Source organism: Lagenorhynchus albirostris, chromosome 1 (genome assembly GCF_949774975.1).
Source record: "Lagenorhynchus albirostris chromosome 1, mLagAlb1.1, whole genome shotgun sequence".
In the NCBI taxonomy this organism is placed as follows: domain Eukaryota; kingdom Metazoa; phylum Chordata; class Mammalia; order Artiodactyla; family Delphinidae; genus Lagenorhynchus; species Lagenorhynchus albirostris.
In genome coordinates, this window is record NC_083095.1 from 59,727,903 (window position 1) to 59,742,166 (window position 14,264).

At 38.2% G+C, this 14,264-nt stretch overlaps 1 protein-coding gene across 4 annotated transcripts in view; it reads right to left on the reverse strand.

The window, feature by feature from the left end:
* Positions 1–7,559: 7,559 nt before the first annotated feature.
* MIA2 (MIA SH3 domain ER export factor 2) overlaps positions 7,560–14,264 on the reverse strand; it is an 89,786-nt gene continuing 83,081 nt past the window's right edge. For all 4 annotated transcript variants that reach the window (XM_060143084.1, XM_060143073.1, XM_060143064.1 and 1 more), the window contains 3 exons: positions 9,879–9,937; positions 8,985–9,219; positions 7,560–7,890 (listed from right to left, as the gene is read on the reverse strand). In XM_060143084.1, coding sequence (XP_059999067.1) covers positions 7,724–7,890; positions 8,985–9,219; positions 9,879–9,937 — 461 coding nt within the window. In that variant the 3' untranslated portion in view covers positions 7,560–7,723. The remainder of the gene's footprint in view (positions 7,891–8,984; positions 9,220–9,878; positions 9,938–14,264) is intronic.

The following is a 14,264-nucleotide window of genomic DNA, read 5'->3' on the forward strand; positions in this document are numbered from 1 at the left end:
CCACAACATCTGCAAGGTATGCCTGTATAGTATACCTTAAAGACTGAACCAAAAAACTGTTACAACTATAAAAAAAATTTAGTAAAGTTACAGGACACAAAATTAATATACAAAAATCAGTTGTACTTCTAAACATTAACAATGACCTACCTGAAAAGGAAATTAAGAAAGCATTAAGAAAACAATCCCATTTACAACATCAAAAACAATAAAATACTTAGGAATAAACTTATCCAAGGAAATGAAGATCTGTGCACCAAAAACTATCAGACACTGATGAAAAAACTGAGGAAGACACAAATAAATGGAAAGATAGTCCATGTTCATGGGTTGAAAGAATTAGTACTGTTAAAATGTACATACTACCCAAAGAGATCTACAGATTTAATGCAATTCCTATTCAAAATTCCAATGACATTTTCCATAGAAGCAGAAAAAAAAAAAAACCTAAAATTTCTATGGAACCACAAAAGACTCCAAATAGTCAAAGCAATATTGAGAAAGAGGAACAAAGCTGGAGGCATCACATTTCCAGATTTCAAACTGCATTACAAAGCTATAGTAATCAAATCAGTATGGTATGGGCAAAAAAACAAAAACATAGTCTGATAGAATAGAATAGAGGACCCAGAAGAACAAGCCCATGCATATATGGCCAATTAATTTTTGACAAGGCACCAAGTATACACAACAGGGAAAGGATAATCTCTTCAATAAATGGTGTTGGGGAAACTGGATATTCATATGCAAGCAAATAAAACTGGAACCCTGTTTTACACCACACATAAAAATCAACTCAAAATGGATTAAAGACGAACATAAACCTAGAGCCATAAAGCTAGAAGAAAACACAGGTGGTAAGCTTCTTGACGTTGGTCCTCGGAATGATTTTTTGGATTTGACACCAAAAGCAAAGCCAAGCAAAATAAAAAATAAACAAGTGGGGGCTTCCCTGGTGGCGCGGTGGGTGGGAGTCCGCCTGCCGATGCAGGGACGGGTTCGTGTCCCGGTCCAGGAAGATCCCACATGCCGTGGAGCAGCTGGGCCCTTGAGCCATGGTCGCTGGGCCTGCGCATCTGGAGCCTGTGCTCCGCAACGGGAGAGGCCACAACAGTGAGAGGCCCGTGTACAGCAAAAAAAAAAAAAAATTTTTTAATAAAATAAAATAAACAAGTGGCATTACATCAAACTGAAAAGCTTCTGCACAGCAAAGGAAACCATCAACAAAATAAAAAGGCAACCTATGACATGGGAGAAAATATTTGCAAACCATGTATCTGATATGGAGTTAATATAAAAAATACACAAGGAACTCATACAACTTAATAGCAAAAAAACAAATAACACAATTTGAAAAGTGGGCAGAGGACCTGAACAAGCATTTTTCCAGACATACAAATGGCCAACTGATACATAAAAAGATGCTCAGTATCACTAATCATCAAGGAAATGCAAATCAAAACCACAATGAGATACCACCTCACACCTGTTAGGCTATCTATTATGAAGAAGTCAAAAGATAACAAATGCTGGTGAGGATGTGAAGAAAAGGTGGGACTATAAACTGGTACAGCTACTATGGAAGAATTATGAGGAAGTCCCTCAAAAAATTAAAAGTAGAATTGCTGTATGATCCAGCAATCCCCACATCATGGTATATACCCAAAGAAAACGAAATCAGTATCTTGAAGAGATTTTAGTACCACCATGTTCATGCAGTATTATTTACAATAGCCTATATATGGAACAACCTAAGTGTCCATAGACAGATGAAGGAATATACAATATACATAATATATAGAGAAACAGTTATCAGAGAGCTCTCATGTTCCACGAAAAAACCCACCATCTCTTTTGTAGCACTTGTATCAAATTCTGTCAAAGTAGCTGCTACTTCGAAAGAAACAGGAGATTTAATTTGAAAAAGTTATCAAGCTAGATGCTTATTTAAGTAAACTCATGATGAACCCTGAACCACACCTGCAGAAACAGACTAAAAATCACCAGCTATACTCATAAAATAATTTTATAGCATCTAACCACATCTACAAATTGTCTGGGTTTGAAAAAAAAAAAAAAGTCAATTTTTTTTTCAACCAACCTGGTTCCAAAGAATGTGATCCTTCCTCTTAACGATCCTCTCTCCCCTGCCCCAAATACTGGTCCCAGAATATATTTTAAAAATATATCCCTAAAGAATTATCCTAAATTCAGGGCGGGGGGCATGGGTAGAGTGTATATACTTCTTAGATGTTATACTATCATATATAATTCTTTAAAAATTCTAAAGAGAAAAAGAAAGAAAACAGCTTTAGTGCTCAGCAAGAATAGTCAAGTAAACTATATGCACAAAAGGGAAACTTAGACAACCATTAAAAATGAGCTTTACCATGACTACATAAAAATTATTTATATTAGGAGATTACATTTAAGAATATAAAATTATAGACATAATTACAACAATACAAAAGATACTTGAAGGATAAAAGGCCTGACAAACTACAACATAAATGCAAAAATTGATTTTGTTTTGGTGATGACCCTGGATGATTGTTTTTTCTTCGGCTTTTGAACATTTTCTAACTTTTCTTATAGGACCACATTTTACTTTTCTATTTAAAATATTATACAGAGGGGAAAGTTATCCAGCCAGGACCAAGAAGCATTCTTTCTTGAAATGTCCAAGCCTATTGCATATCAGTCCAAAATAATGCTCCGTTCAATATCTTGAATGTTGCCTTATCCCTTTAACTATCCCTTCAGATGCTGTCCTGATGTTATCAGGGGATGGGAGTCAGTCTGCCTGATAGAACCTGAAGCTGGGCTCAGAGCCAGTCCATATACTATGTATAGAACCGAGGTATGAGTGTGAAAACAGGGAGATTAGCTGAAAATCTGTATACAGATAACTAATAGTTGCTACCGCCATTCCCCTGACACAACCCCAAGCACAAGGTAGTAAGCCAAGATTTGGCTCCAGCTAAAATAATGTATAGATATTCCCTAAAGATACTAAACTGTCTGGAACAAGCAAAAGCATCTAGTGTGAATGGCGGTGTCCTAGATGAAGTCCTTCTAATTCTGGTATCTGGAGGGCCTACACACAGTCAGCCAGATCCCTATCTGCTCATCCTAAGACAAAGCTCATCGGTCACAGATGCCCTGTCTCCACTCCTGCCTGCCTCTACACAAAGATCTCCCAGTCTGAATCCTCACTCAAGAAAGAGATCTAACAAGAAAACCATCTTTCTTACATACAAAAAGGTTTAAACTACAATCAGCTGATCAGTTCATCTTTATTAAACGTGGACAACTTTATGAGGCATATAAGGAGAGAAAGGCCAAGATAAGCAAACAAAATTATTAACGTCAGAGAAAACAGATAATTCAGAAGAACGCTTTTAGAAACCTCTAATTTACTATGGAGAAATTCAAGGTATTAGATCCTTACAAAAAAGACAGAATCTAAGGAAAAGGAAAGAGGTATAATAAAAAATGCTCTTAAAGATTAAACATCATTGGTGGAAACAAAAATTTTAAATGAGTAGAATACACAGTTAAGAAAATTTTCCAGAACAAAAAAAAAGGAAAGAGAGAGAGGAAAATTATGAGAGAAAAGGAATTTACCAAAGATAAAGAATTTCCCAGGGTTTTAGGATGTGAGACATGAGTCTTCAGAGTTTACGTGCCTAACAATGTGGGAGCCAGGAGTGCACAAGTCAAATATGCCCCCAGGAGAGAGATTGCTGTGAGGAGTCTAGTTAGCTGACAGCCTCTGGCCAATGCAGCTTCAGCATTCATGCCAAGCCCAGGTCCTCCCTGGTGTCTGCTTCTGGCAAGGAAGAACATGCAGGGGTACTAGGTACTAGAGCAGACCATTCCTACCCAATGAGGAACCCTTCTAATAGGCCGTCTCTGCCCTGGGGACTGCCACTGCCCCAGCTCGGGCTTTCTTGGAGATGCACTGTAATCTGAGGCTCTTCCTACCCAACCTTCCTTCCTGCCCTTCTCTCTTTTCACAGATGTGAATCTGAACCACAGTCTGAAGGTTTTCTCCACCTCATTCTGCATTCTCACCCCTTAATCCTTCACAGGTGTTCTCCCTAAATAAATCTCTTTACGTCTAATTACATCTTAGAATCTGCTTCTCAGAGGACCTGAACACAAAAATGAGTGAAAAAAGTCTCACTTGTAGATGCATCAAACTGTGATTTTTTAGAATACCAAGGATAAAGAAAAAAATCCTAAAAGTTTCCACAGGAAAAAGGTCACCAACAAAGAGAAAAGAATCAAATTCCCTTCAAACTTCTCATCAGCAACAACAGATATTACAATATACTGATGCTAATTAACTGATATTAAAAGAACAAGACATTCAAAATTCTGACACAGAATTCTATACCCATATAAACTAACCCCAAAAAAGGGGTTGGAGGGCTGAATTTTCAGACATGCAAGGATTCACAAATTTTACATTCCCTACATCCTTTCCTAGGAAATTACTTGTGAACTCCAGCAAAACAAAAGACTTAAATTTAAAAAACGGCAAGATAGAGGGTTTATAAAACAGGAGCAACCCCAAGAAATCAGTTAAAACGCAGGCTCTATTCCCAGGCCTAGAGGGCAGGCAGTGTGGTTTGCAGCAGGAGGACAAAGGCCTGCAAAATAAAAGTCTTTAACAAATGCATATAGAATAATATATCCAACAGAAAAGATATGAAAGGGAATTTTTTTAATTAGGGTATGATAATGGCAAATAATATGAGGGGGGAGAAAACTACATTAGGAAAGTGGGCGGGGGGATTGTATTCTTGGCCCAAGTATAACACTAACCAAAATATGTCATTATTTTAGGATATTATTGGTAAACGGGGGAAGAGAGAATAGGTAAGAAAAAATTACTCATTTGACCCTGATGTTTAAAAAACAGGCTCTTCAGAGTGGCCCAGAAATTATGATACTGGCATTCATAGAGAAGGAAATGCAAACTTTGTACAGTTGACCCTTAAACAATGTGGGTGGCAGGGGTGGGGGGCAGTTAAGGGTGCCGACCTTCCATGCAGTTGAAACTCTATGTATAACCTATAGTCAGCACTCCTTATCCGCAGTTCCTCCATATTCAAGGTTCCTCCATATCCGAGGTTCTGCATCTGCAAATTGCAACCAGCCGTGGATTGTGTAATACCACAGTATTTACTATTAAAAAACATCTGGGTATAAGTGGACCTGCACAGTTCAAACCTATGTTGTTCAAGGGTTAACTGTATATGATTTGGCCTGCTGGTGAACAACATTTAATGATGATAATGTTATAAATGCTACTTATGATTTTCAAATTTTATTTTATGTTTTGAAAGATTTATTTATTGTTTATTTATTTATTTTTGGCTGCGTCAGATCTTACTTGCAGCATGCGGGACCTTCATTGAGGCATGCAGGATCTTTCATTGCAGCACGCAGTCTTCTCTCTAGTTGTGGCGTGCAGGTTTTCTCTTCTCTGGTTGTGGCGCGCAGGCTCCAGGGCGTGTGGGCTCTGTAGTTTGAGGCACTCGGGCTCTCTAGTTGAGGCGCACGAGCTCAGTAGTTGCAGCGCATGGGCTTATTTGCCCCACAGCATGTGGGATCCTAGTTTCCTGACCAAGGATCGAACTGGCGTCCCCTGCATTGCAAGGCAGATTCTTTACCACTGGACCACCAGGGAAGTTCCTGATTTTCAAATTTTAGATCAACTGTGCGCCAAGTACAGAAAGTAGGTTATGCTTGTAAATCAACTATACTTCAGTTTAAAAAAAAATTTAAAAAAAAGAAGACAGGTTATGCTTGTAGGCATAATATAATTATTAGCAACCTTGAAAATATAAATGTATAGCTAAGAGAAAATAGGATTTTGGCCAGGGTAGGGGAAGAAGGGAAGTGGAATAAAGAGAAGGGATACTAATAGGGTTTAAATATATTAAAAATTACAAAGGCAACAATAGAAAACTTTAATTTGGATAAACATCAAACATGAAAAGGAAAGGAAAATGTGGATGGTAATAATACAAGTGCATTAAGTCCCAATTTTTCATCTCAAGGAATCAATATACAAACTCATAAATTTAATAAATTTAGTTGATAAATCAGAGGTTAGAGGTATAAGATATCTTCTAAAATTCTAAAATCATCAGAATTAAAAAGGGAAATAAGAATTAAAAGAGAAACTGACTAGGATGTATAAATGGGGATAAAGAGTAAATAGAGAAAACTTGCTATTCATCCTAAAATACTATTATTTGATTTATTCCCATTTGTTTATATTACTTTAATAAAATATACTTTAAAACTAATTATGTTCCTTTATTCTGGAATCCCAAAGTATTTTAGACCAGTCAGCCCATATCAAGTCTTCTTGCCTTCCACCACGCTCTCATCCAATGCTCTCCTTGCCTCCTCTACGATTCTGCCTCTCAGTTTATTACCACTCTCTCTACTAATGTTTGTTTGCCTTCCCCTCTCTCCTTCTCTTCTGTCTTAAGCCAAGACAAGTCTCCCCTATCCCAGGGCAAACAAAAAATTTTTACTTGATTGGAGCATTCTACATCACTCCTCTTTTGTTGCTCTTCTTTCACTTTCCAACTTGAAAAAATAGTCTACTTCCCCCTGAAATCTGGCTTTTAACACCAAATGTAATGATGCTTTTATAATCCTCATTCTACTTATTATTTTACCCAGGCATTTCACACAGATCCTTTCTTTTTAGCCTTTTTTCTAAGCCTATTTAGCCTATTTTCTGTACGTAAATAGTATAATATTTATTACCTATACTTAATTGCCTTTCCTTTCATAATCATACTAATGTGCCAGATGACTGATAATAGAACACAAACATGAGTTACAGACATTCTAAAGATACTGAGTCTGAAGCTCAAAATGACACGCTGCCTCAATACAGTTACCTTACAGTAAATCTCAACATTCCCCACTAAAAACAGTAAATATCTTACAAATGAAGAGAAAAACAAGAAGAAAAATAAAATTGCATAGGAAATCAGTGAATGAACTAAGAAGATTCAAATTCTGAAATTTGCCATTAGACAATATCCTGGTTTTCTTTAAAATACAGTGAACTTTGACTTTTAAGAGTATTAATTTGTTGCTTTGGGTCGTCATGTCTATTTGCAAGAAAGAGAACACATTTTTGGTTAAGATAACTGAATGGGAAAGACCCATATAAAGCATTAGTTTTGAGCCTCAAAGCTATCGGCAGAAGTAAAGAAACTAACTAATGGAGCCATATTTATTAAAAAAAACTAGCTGATTTTATTATTATCAATGCCAAACAAGTCTTTAAATCAATTAATATTTATTTAATTAAGCATAAAGTTACTTTCACATTTGTCTACAACCATAGTAAATACAGTTCTTGGAATAAAGACACAGCCTTTGGAGTTCAAATTATCCCCAACTGCAAGATTACATATATAAAACTCTCATTATTGTTTATGTGATAGTGGATGTGTTAAATTAAAATAATTATACTATCTAGAATAAAATAAGATGGAAATAATTTACTCATAAGATTCATATTTAAATCATCTTTATTTACAAAATACTATCCTGAGAATTATAATTCCATTAAGCTTCAATTTGAGCAAAAATATAATCACTTAAGTAACAGCAGTTACTTAAACTGAAAATGAGAGAGAAGTCAAAATTACTTTTGAGGAAAGACCCAACAATATTGTCAAGTTTCTTGCTGTGGTTCTGGATGTTCAGTAGTAGGCTCATTTGAGGGCGGAATCAGCCCTGATGGGAACTCACTTCTACTTTCAGCATGCGGGGGTGGAGGGAAAAATCCAGCTCTTGGGGGAAGATAATGAGGAAAACCTCTTGGTGGATAGACATTTCTCACTGTTCAAAGAGATTGGTAAAAGACATTTTTTAACTTTCAGCACCTGTACTGCAGCCCCAGTAAATCATTAGCTTATAACTGCTAGTACCTATCTTTATTTTCAAAAGTTGACACCAGAATAATTACCTGATCTAACAAATGAATTTTTACAACATTGAGCAACACATATTCTCTTCAACTACATGCGATTAAAGGGAATATCATTAATCTAGGTGCAACTTTTTTGTCCTATGAAAATCTAACATCTTAACACTTTTTGAAAAGGAGAACAATTATTTCAAAATCTAGTAAAACTTACTCTAAAAAAAGCTTTCATGTAATATAATTTTCACGAGACTTAAAACTCAAGTCTAATTTGATACTACTCTAAAATATTTCCAATTATATCAAAAACTGTCTTTAAATTTCCCAATTAAAATTCATTTTAATTCACCTTAAACTTTAAAAATAGAGGTGGAATGAGGGAAGGAATGACTATATTAGGCAAATGATAGGCTTTTTCCTAGTGTTTGGTAACCCTGTATTTATTCTGCTGAAACCTACAGTTGTAAATGGCAATGCATAGACATAAAAGCAATAACTATTCCGTTTTTCGTATGTGAGGCTATGAGGAATTTCAATAAATTCAACAATTAGTCCAAACATGATAAACACATTTTAGGTTTTAAACAAATAAGACTGCATGGGAGCTACTTATGAAAAAAAGATTTTAAAAAATACTTTAGCCAGTGATTTTAATGCAAAAATATAAATTGAAATTACTTTTACTAATTGACAGAGTACCCAATTTCTATCAAATAAGATACAAACAATTTTAGTCTTAACATAAGACTGCTGCAAAGAGCCAATGATTTTCTTGATTACTGAATCATAGAAATAATTCCTCATTATTAAGATGAATCAAGTTGAAGCCTCATTGCTGATGAGGCCTCATTACTGATGGCTGGCTATCTTCCCAATCTGGAAAAGTAATGGCACACTCACAGAAGCTGAGAAAAATTTTCCTCCACTGTATTACTACATGAATAGAAAGTAAAATTAATATTTCTGATCTACTCTATAAGACATATATTAAGCTTAAAAAAAAGCATACTTGCAAATAGAGGAGGTGCTGGGCCAGGGAAATCCCTTGGTGGAAAATAATCGCGGGAAGCTCCGTACATGCTTCCTGGAGGAGGTGGAGGGAAAGGAGGACCCCTTCTAATGAAAGGGCCCCTTGTACCCATTGGAAACAATGGGCCTCTGATTGGAGGGTGAGGTGGGGGAACCAAGCCAGGGCCAGGTGCTTCATTTTCAATGGGATGAGATGAATCAGGCACGTTTAAATTCTATAGCAAATTGACAAATGGCAGTCATTAAACAACAGCAAAATTTGCAATAGTTTTCCTGAAAAGCTTAGGCTTAGAAGAAAGCATCTAGGCACCTAGGCAGAAAGCAGTCTATGATATCCTAAAAGGCTCCAGAGAAATATTCGGTTTTCTACATCAGATGAATTTTAGCTATCATGAATATTTTATTAACTCAACAGAAAAGAGCTTTAACCAACAAAGTAATAATCTGGCTAAAGATAAAACATAAGAATAGTCCAAGAGTACCAAAATATACATTTCTTTTATCAAGCATATACTGAGAAAAAGAAATGATGCTTATGTTAATATTTCCAAGGTGACCAAAAACCAAGACTGTAAGCGCAGTAAACAGAAAACATACTTTAAAACATTAAAATAAAAATCCAAGGGGGAAAATTCAAGTTCTTGTTTAACTATATAAACTAAATCAAACCTCAAGTCTGTACCTTGTACTTTATCACCACAGGGTACAATCCAGAAAGGAAATAGCTATAATGTTAAGTACGAAGTATATTTGTGGAAAATAAAAAAGCAGCTTTTAATCAAAAACTAGATGGCTAGCTAAATTTCTATTCTAGTAAACCAAGAGATTAGAAAGATCCTGAATACATGGATAAAATTCCATTTTCAATACTTACTCCAAGATCATCTTTGCTATCATTTCTACTGGATTCCATTTCTGAAGACACTGGTCCATCTAGACATAAAAGTTAAACCGTGAAAAATACATGATTTATCGCTCCATTCTTAGATCAAGAGATCACAAAGGACACTGACAACCAGCTTGACACCAGCATCCTGTATTAGGGCCACAAGAACAGCTTGAGGTCCCTGGAAATTTTGGCAGACTCACGAGTTCTGCAAAGGCATGTGACTGTGGTTTCCCTATCCTGTGCCTAGGCAATCCTGAAAGGAGCATCATTAAGGAAGCTTCCAGGAGGTAGCATCCCTCTCCCTCCCTCCTTCCTTCATATTTCTCCTGCCTTCCTTCTTTCCTTTCTTCCTTCATTTTTCTCCCGCCTTACTTCTTTCCTTTCCTTTCTTCCTCCCTTCTTCCCTCTCATCTTTCCTTCTTTATTCCTCCATCATGTAACACAGACTAACAATTGGATTAGCCACTGTTTCAAAATAAATGTTTCTGGACTTTATCATCAAGAACTGTTCAGGCTCTAAGAACATAAATTCAAACAACTCTCTCTCCGATCACGACCACCTATCCTCTCCTAGCCTTCTCATTTAGTTACTCCCGCTATACCTGTCCTTGGATTTCACTGAAGCTTCCAGTCCTCTGATCTCTCAGTTTCCTCCTTTCTTCATTTCCTTCCCTAATTAACAGACTTCAAACTCCATCACTAACAGCCCGTCACTAGTGTCCTTATCCTATTGGCCATTTTTCACATGTGCTTGAAAACATTCAGCCCTGGATTAATTCAACTCTCTGCTTCCACTCTGCCTATACCTGAGCCACTTAGCACTTGTGGGGGGTAAACTACACCACAGAGCCATGTAGACTGTCTCCACTCCAGGCTGGCAGACCTCCAGCCACATTTCCAGCTGCCGATTGCCTAGCCTTCCTTCTGCATCTTCTAAGCGAGTTTTCCCTTCAATTTGAAACCTCCATTCTCCTCAAACCTACTACACCAGTCACTTAGAAACTCCCTTAACTTTTTGTAGTCAAACATATCAATGTATCAGCCACTATATTCCTATGATCTTACTTCCTATTATCATGGGAAAGGATTCTTCTAGACAATCTAAGACCCTGATTCTGTACTCAGAGTCCCCCTCCTCCAGCTTCCACAGGGATCTTCCTCTCTCTGTTGCCTCCCTCCACCCTTTCGGCTAGACCCATCCTATCAGCAGGTCTCTCCCAACTACTATTTTAAAATAAGACAGAAAAAGAGAAGCACCTCCTTACAGCTAGCTCTCCCCTTCACAGTGAAAAACTGTTCTATATATATTATTCAGAATGCCTCCCATTTTGTCCTCACTGTAGTGCAATCTAAGTGCAACATCCACTGCTCCACTGAAGTTACTTCCCCCAAGATAGAAAAGTCTCTTTTTTTGCTAAATTAAAATAGAACTTTTAGTCCTCATTTAATTTGTTTGTTTGCTGTACGCGGGCCTCTCACTGTTGTGGCCTCTCCCGTTGCGGAGCACAGGCTCCGGATGCGCAGGCTCAGCGGCCATGGCTCACGGGCCCAGCCGCTCCACGGCATGTGGTATCTTCCCGGACCGGGGCACGAACCCGTGTCCCCTGCATCGGCAGGCGGACTCTCAACCACTGCGCCACCAGGGAAGCCCCCTCATTTAATTTTATTTCTCACCATCGTTGACTACTCCCTCCCTCTTTAAGTCCTCTCAGCCTTCAACTACTGGGATGGCACCCTCTCTACCTCTCCTTTCTAGCTGCTCCTTCTCAGTCCCCTCGGTGGGCTCCACTACTCCTCAGTGGTGTCTCCTCAGAGTTCCACCCTCAGCCCTACTCTCATCTCATTCTTGCCTTGAGAAATCTCATCAACTCCTACAGCTTTAATTTGATGTATATCACTACAGACTTCCAGACGTATAATTCAGATCTAGATATTTCCCCCAGGACTTCAGAGCTTGAAATGCCTACTTGAATAGTAGTGCAGGTGTATCACAGGTGCAGCTAAGTCTGTAAATTCAAAATGTAACTTATAATCTTTCCTGTCAAATGTTCTGCTGCTCCTTGTTCCTTGTCTCCGAACAATGAATGGTCCAAGTGCCCTAGCCAAGAACCTGAGCATCAGCCAAGACTCCTCCTCCTCCTTCACTACCACATGGCTTCAATCTTAAGTCCTCCCAATTCTATCTTTTCTGTGTCTGTTCACATCTATCCGCTCTGCTAAGTCACCACCATCAACCCTGTAGACTTGTCACAGTCCCCTAAAAAGTTACCCTCCTGGGCTTCCCTGGTGGTGCAGTGGTTGAGAGTCCGCCTGCCGATGCAGGGGACACGGGTTCGTGCCCCGGTCCGGGAAGATCCCACATGCCGCGGAGCGGCTGGGCCCGTGAGCCATGGCCGCTGAGCCTGCGCGTCCGGAGCCTGTGCTCCGCCATGGGAGAGGCCACAGCAGTGAGAGGCCCGCGTACCGAGAAAAAAAAAAAAAAAAAAAGTTACCCTCCTTCCAACCTTTAACCGCACCCTCCAATCTATTCCCCATAATGTAACCAGAGCAATTTCTCTAAAATGCAGATCTGATCTGATTATTTCTCTGTTTAAAGTCCTTTAATGTGTTCCTATTATCCTGCAAATAAGTCCAATATTTCTGAACAGGTTTGCAGGTCCTTGAAAACTTTATGCACTGCTTACCTCTTCACTACTTGTTTCAATATTCCCTGACGTGCACCTTCCACTCCATGTTGCAGCCATAATTTGAGGCATTCTTAATTCTAAGTCTTTAAAGATGCTATTCTTTCCTCCCAAAACATTATCAACATCACTTTGGCCCAGCTAATTTCTCCTTTAATTCTCAGCTTATACGTCACTTCCTCCAAAAAGATTTTCTTGACAATCCCACATACAAAATACCGCCACCTAGGGCTTCCCTGGTGGTGCAGTGGTTGAGAATCCGCCTGCCAATGCCGGAGACACGGGTTCGATCCCTGGTCTGGGAAGATCCCACATGCCGCGGAGCAACTAAGCCCGTGTGCCACAACTACTGAGCCTGTGCTCCAGAGCCCGTGAGCCACAACTACTAAGCCTACATGCCACAACTACTGAAGCCCACACGCCTAGAGCCCATGCTCTGTAACGAGAAGCCACCACAATGAGAAGCCCACACACTGCAACGAAAAGTAGCCCCCGCTTGCGCAACTAGAGAAAAGCCCGTGTGCAGCAGCGAAGACCCAACACAGCCAAAAAATAAATAAAATAAATTTATAAAAAAACAAAAATACCACTACCTCTCATCTGGGTTAGTGGCTAGTGGCCCATATGCTCCCATAACATTTTGCACTCATTACTTTTGTCACTATATAGTGCAACTGCCTACAGACCTTTACTAGACCTCAAGGTATAAGGAATGCTGACCTATTCACCACTGAAATACAGCAGCTACCATAGTGCCTATCATACAGTAAGCATTCTATAGGTATTTAGTGCATCAATGGCAGGGTTGATGCACTAAATTGATCCACTACCCTCTCATTTCAGTATAGGGATCAAGACAATGGCTCTGGAGTCATACAGACATGGGATCAAATCCTGGCTCTAATACCTCCTACCTGAGACCGTGAGCACCTTTTTGAGCTTTGGTTTCTTCATCTGTAAAATCAGGATAATAGCATCTACTTTATAGGTTCATTGTGAAGATTAAATGAGATAATTCATTTCATTCAATAAACATTTACTGAGCACTAGTGCTAAGTTAATGTATCAACCTATCTCTCACCACTCTCCTTCATGTAAATACCATAAACTGATAAACCAATAATAACATATTACATATATAGAAATTTTTCTATTTACAAAATACTTCCACACACATTAACTCATTTAACCCTCTTAAGATCTTGTATCAGGGGATTAATAGCTCAGTTTTACAGCCATTCTCCATCAATAACTCATGCTCTTTTGTTTTTGCTTATACTGTTCATTATTACTGCACAGACCCTTACCTCTTAACTAATTTTTCAAATTCCCTCAAAAGCAGCTCAAATGCCACCTCCTTCATGGAGTTTTCCTTTATCCTTCAACTATATGGGAGCTCTCCCTTTCTGTGAACATAACATATTCTCTCATAGGACTTACTATTCTAACCAGTATTAGTTAAGCATATATATTTGTCCTTCTCTCCTATTTAATTATTAGCTTCTTACAGCTAAAAACTATACTTTACTGTAATTATATTATCTACCACATCATGCAGGCTACCTTCCAAACAGAAAGCACTTTAAAATTATTTGCTAAATTGGATACAGTTCTATTACAAAAAAAAATGGACATGTGAAAAATTTTAAATAGCATTAGTTTAGAAACAGATGTTCAATCATACATG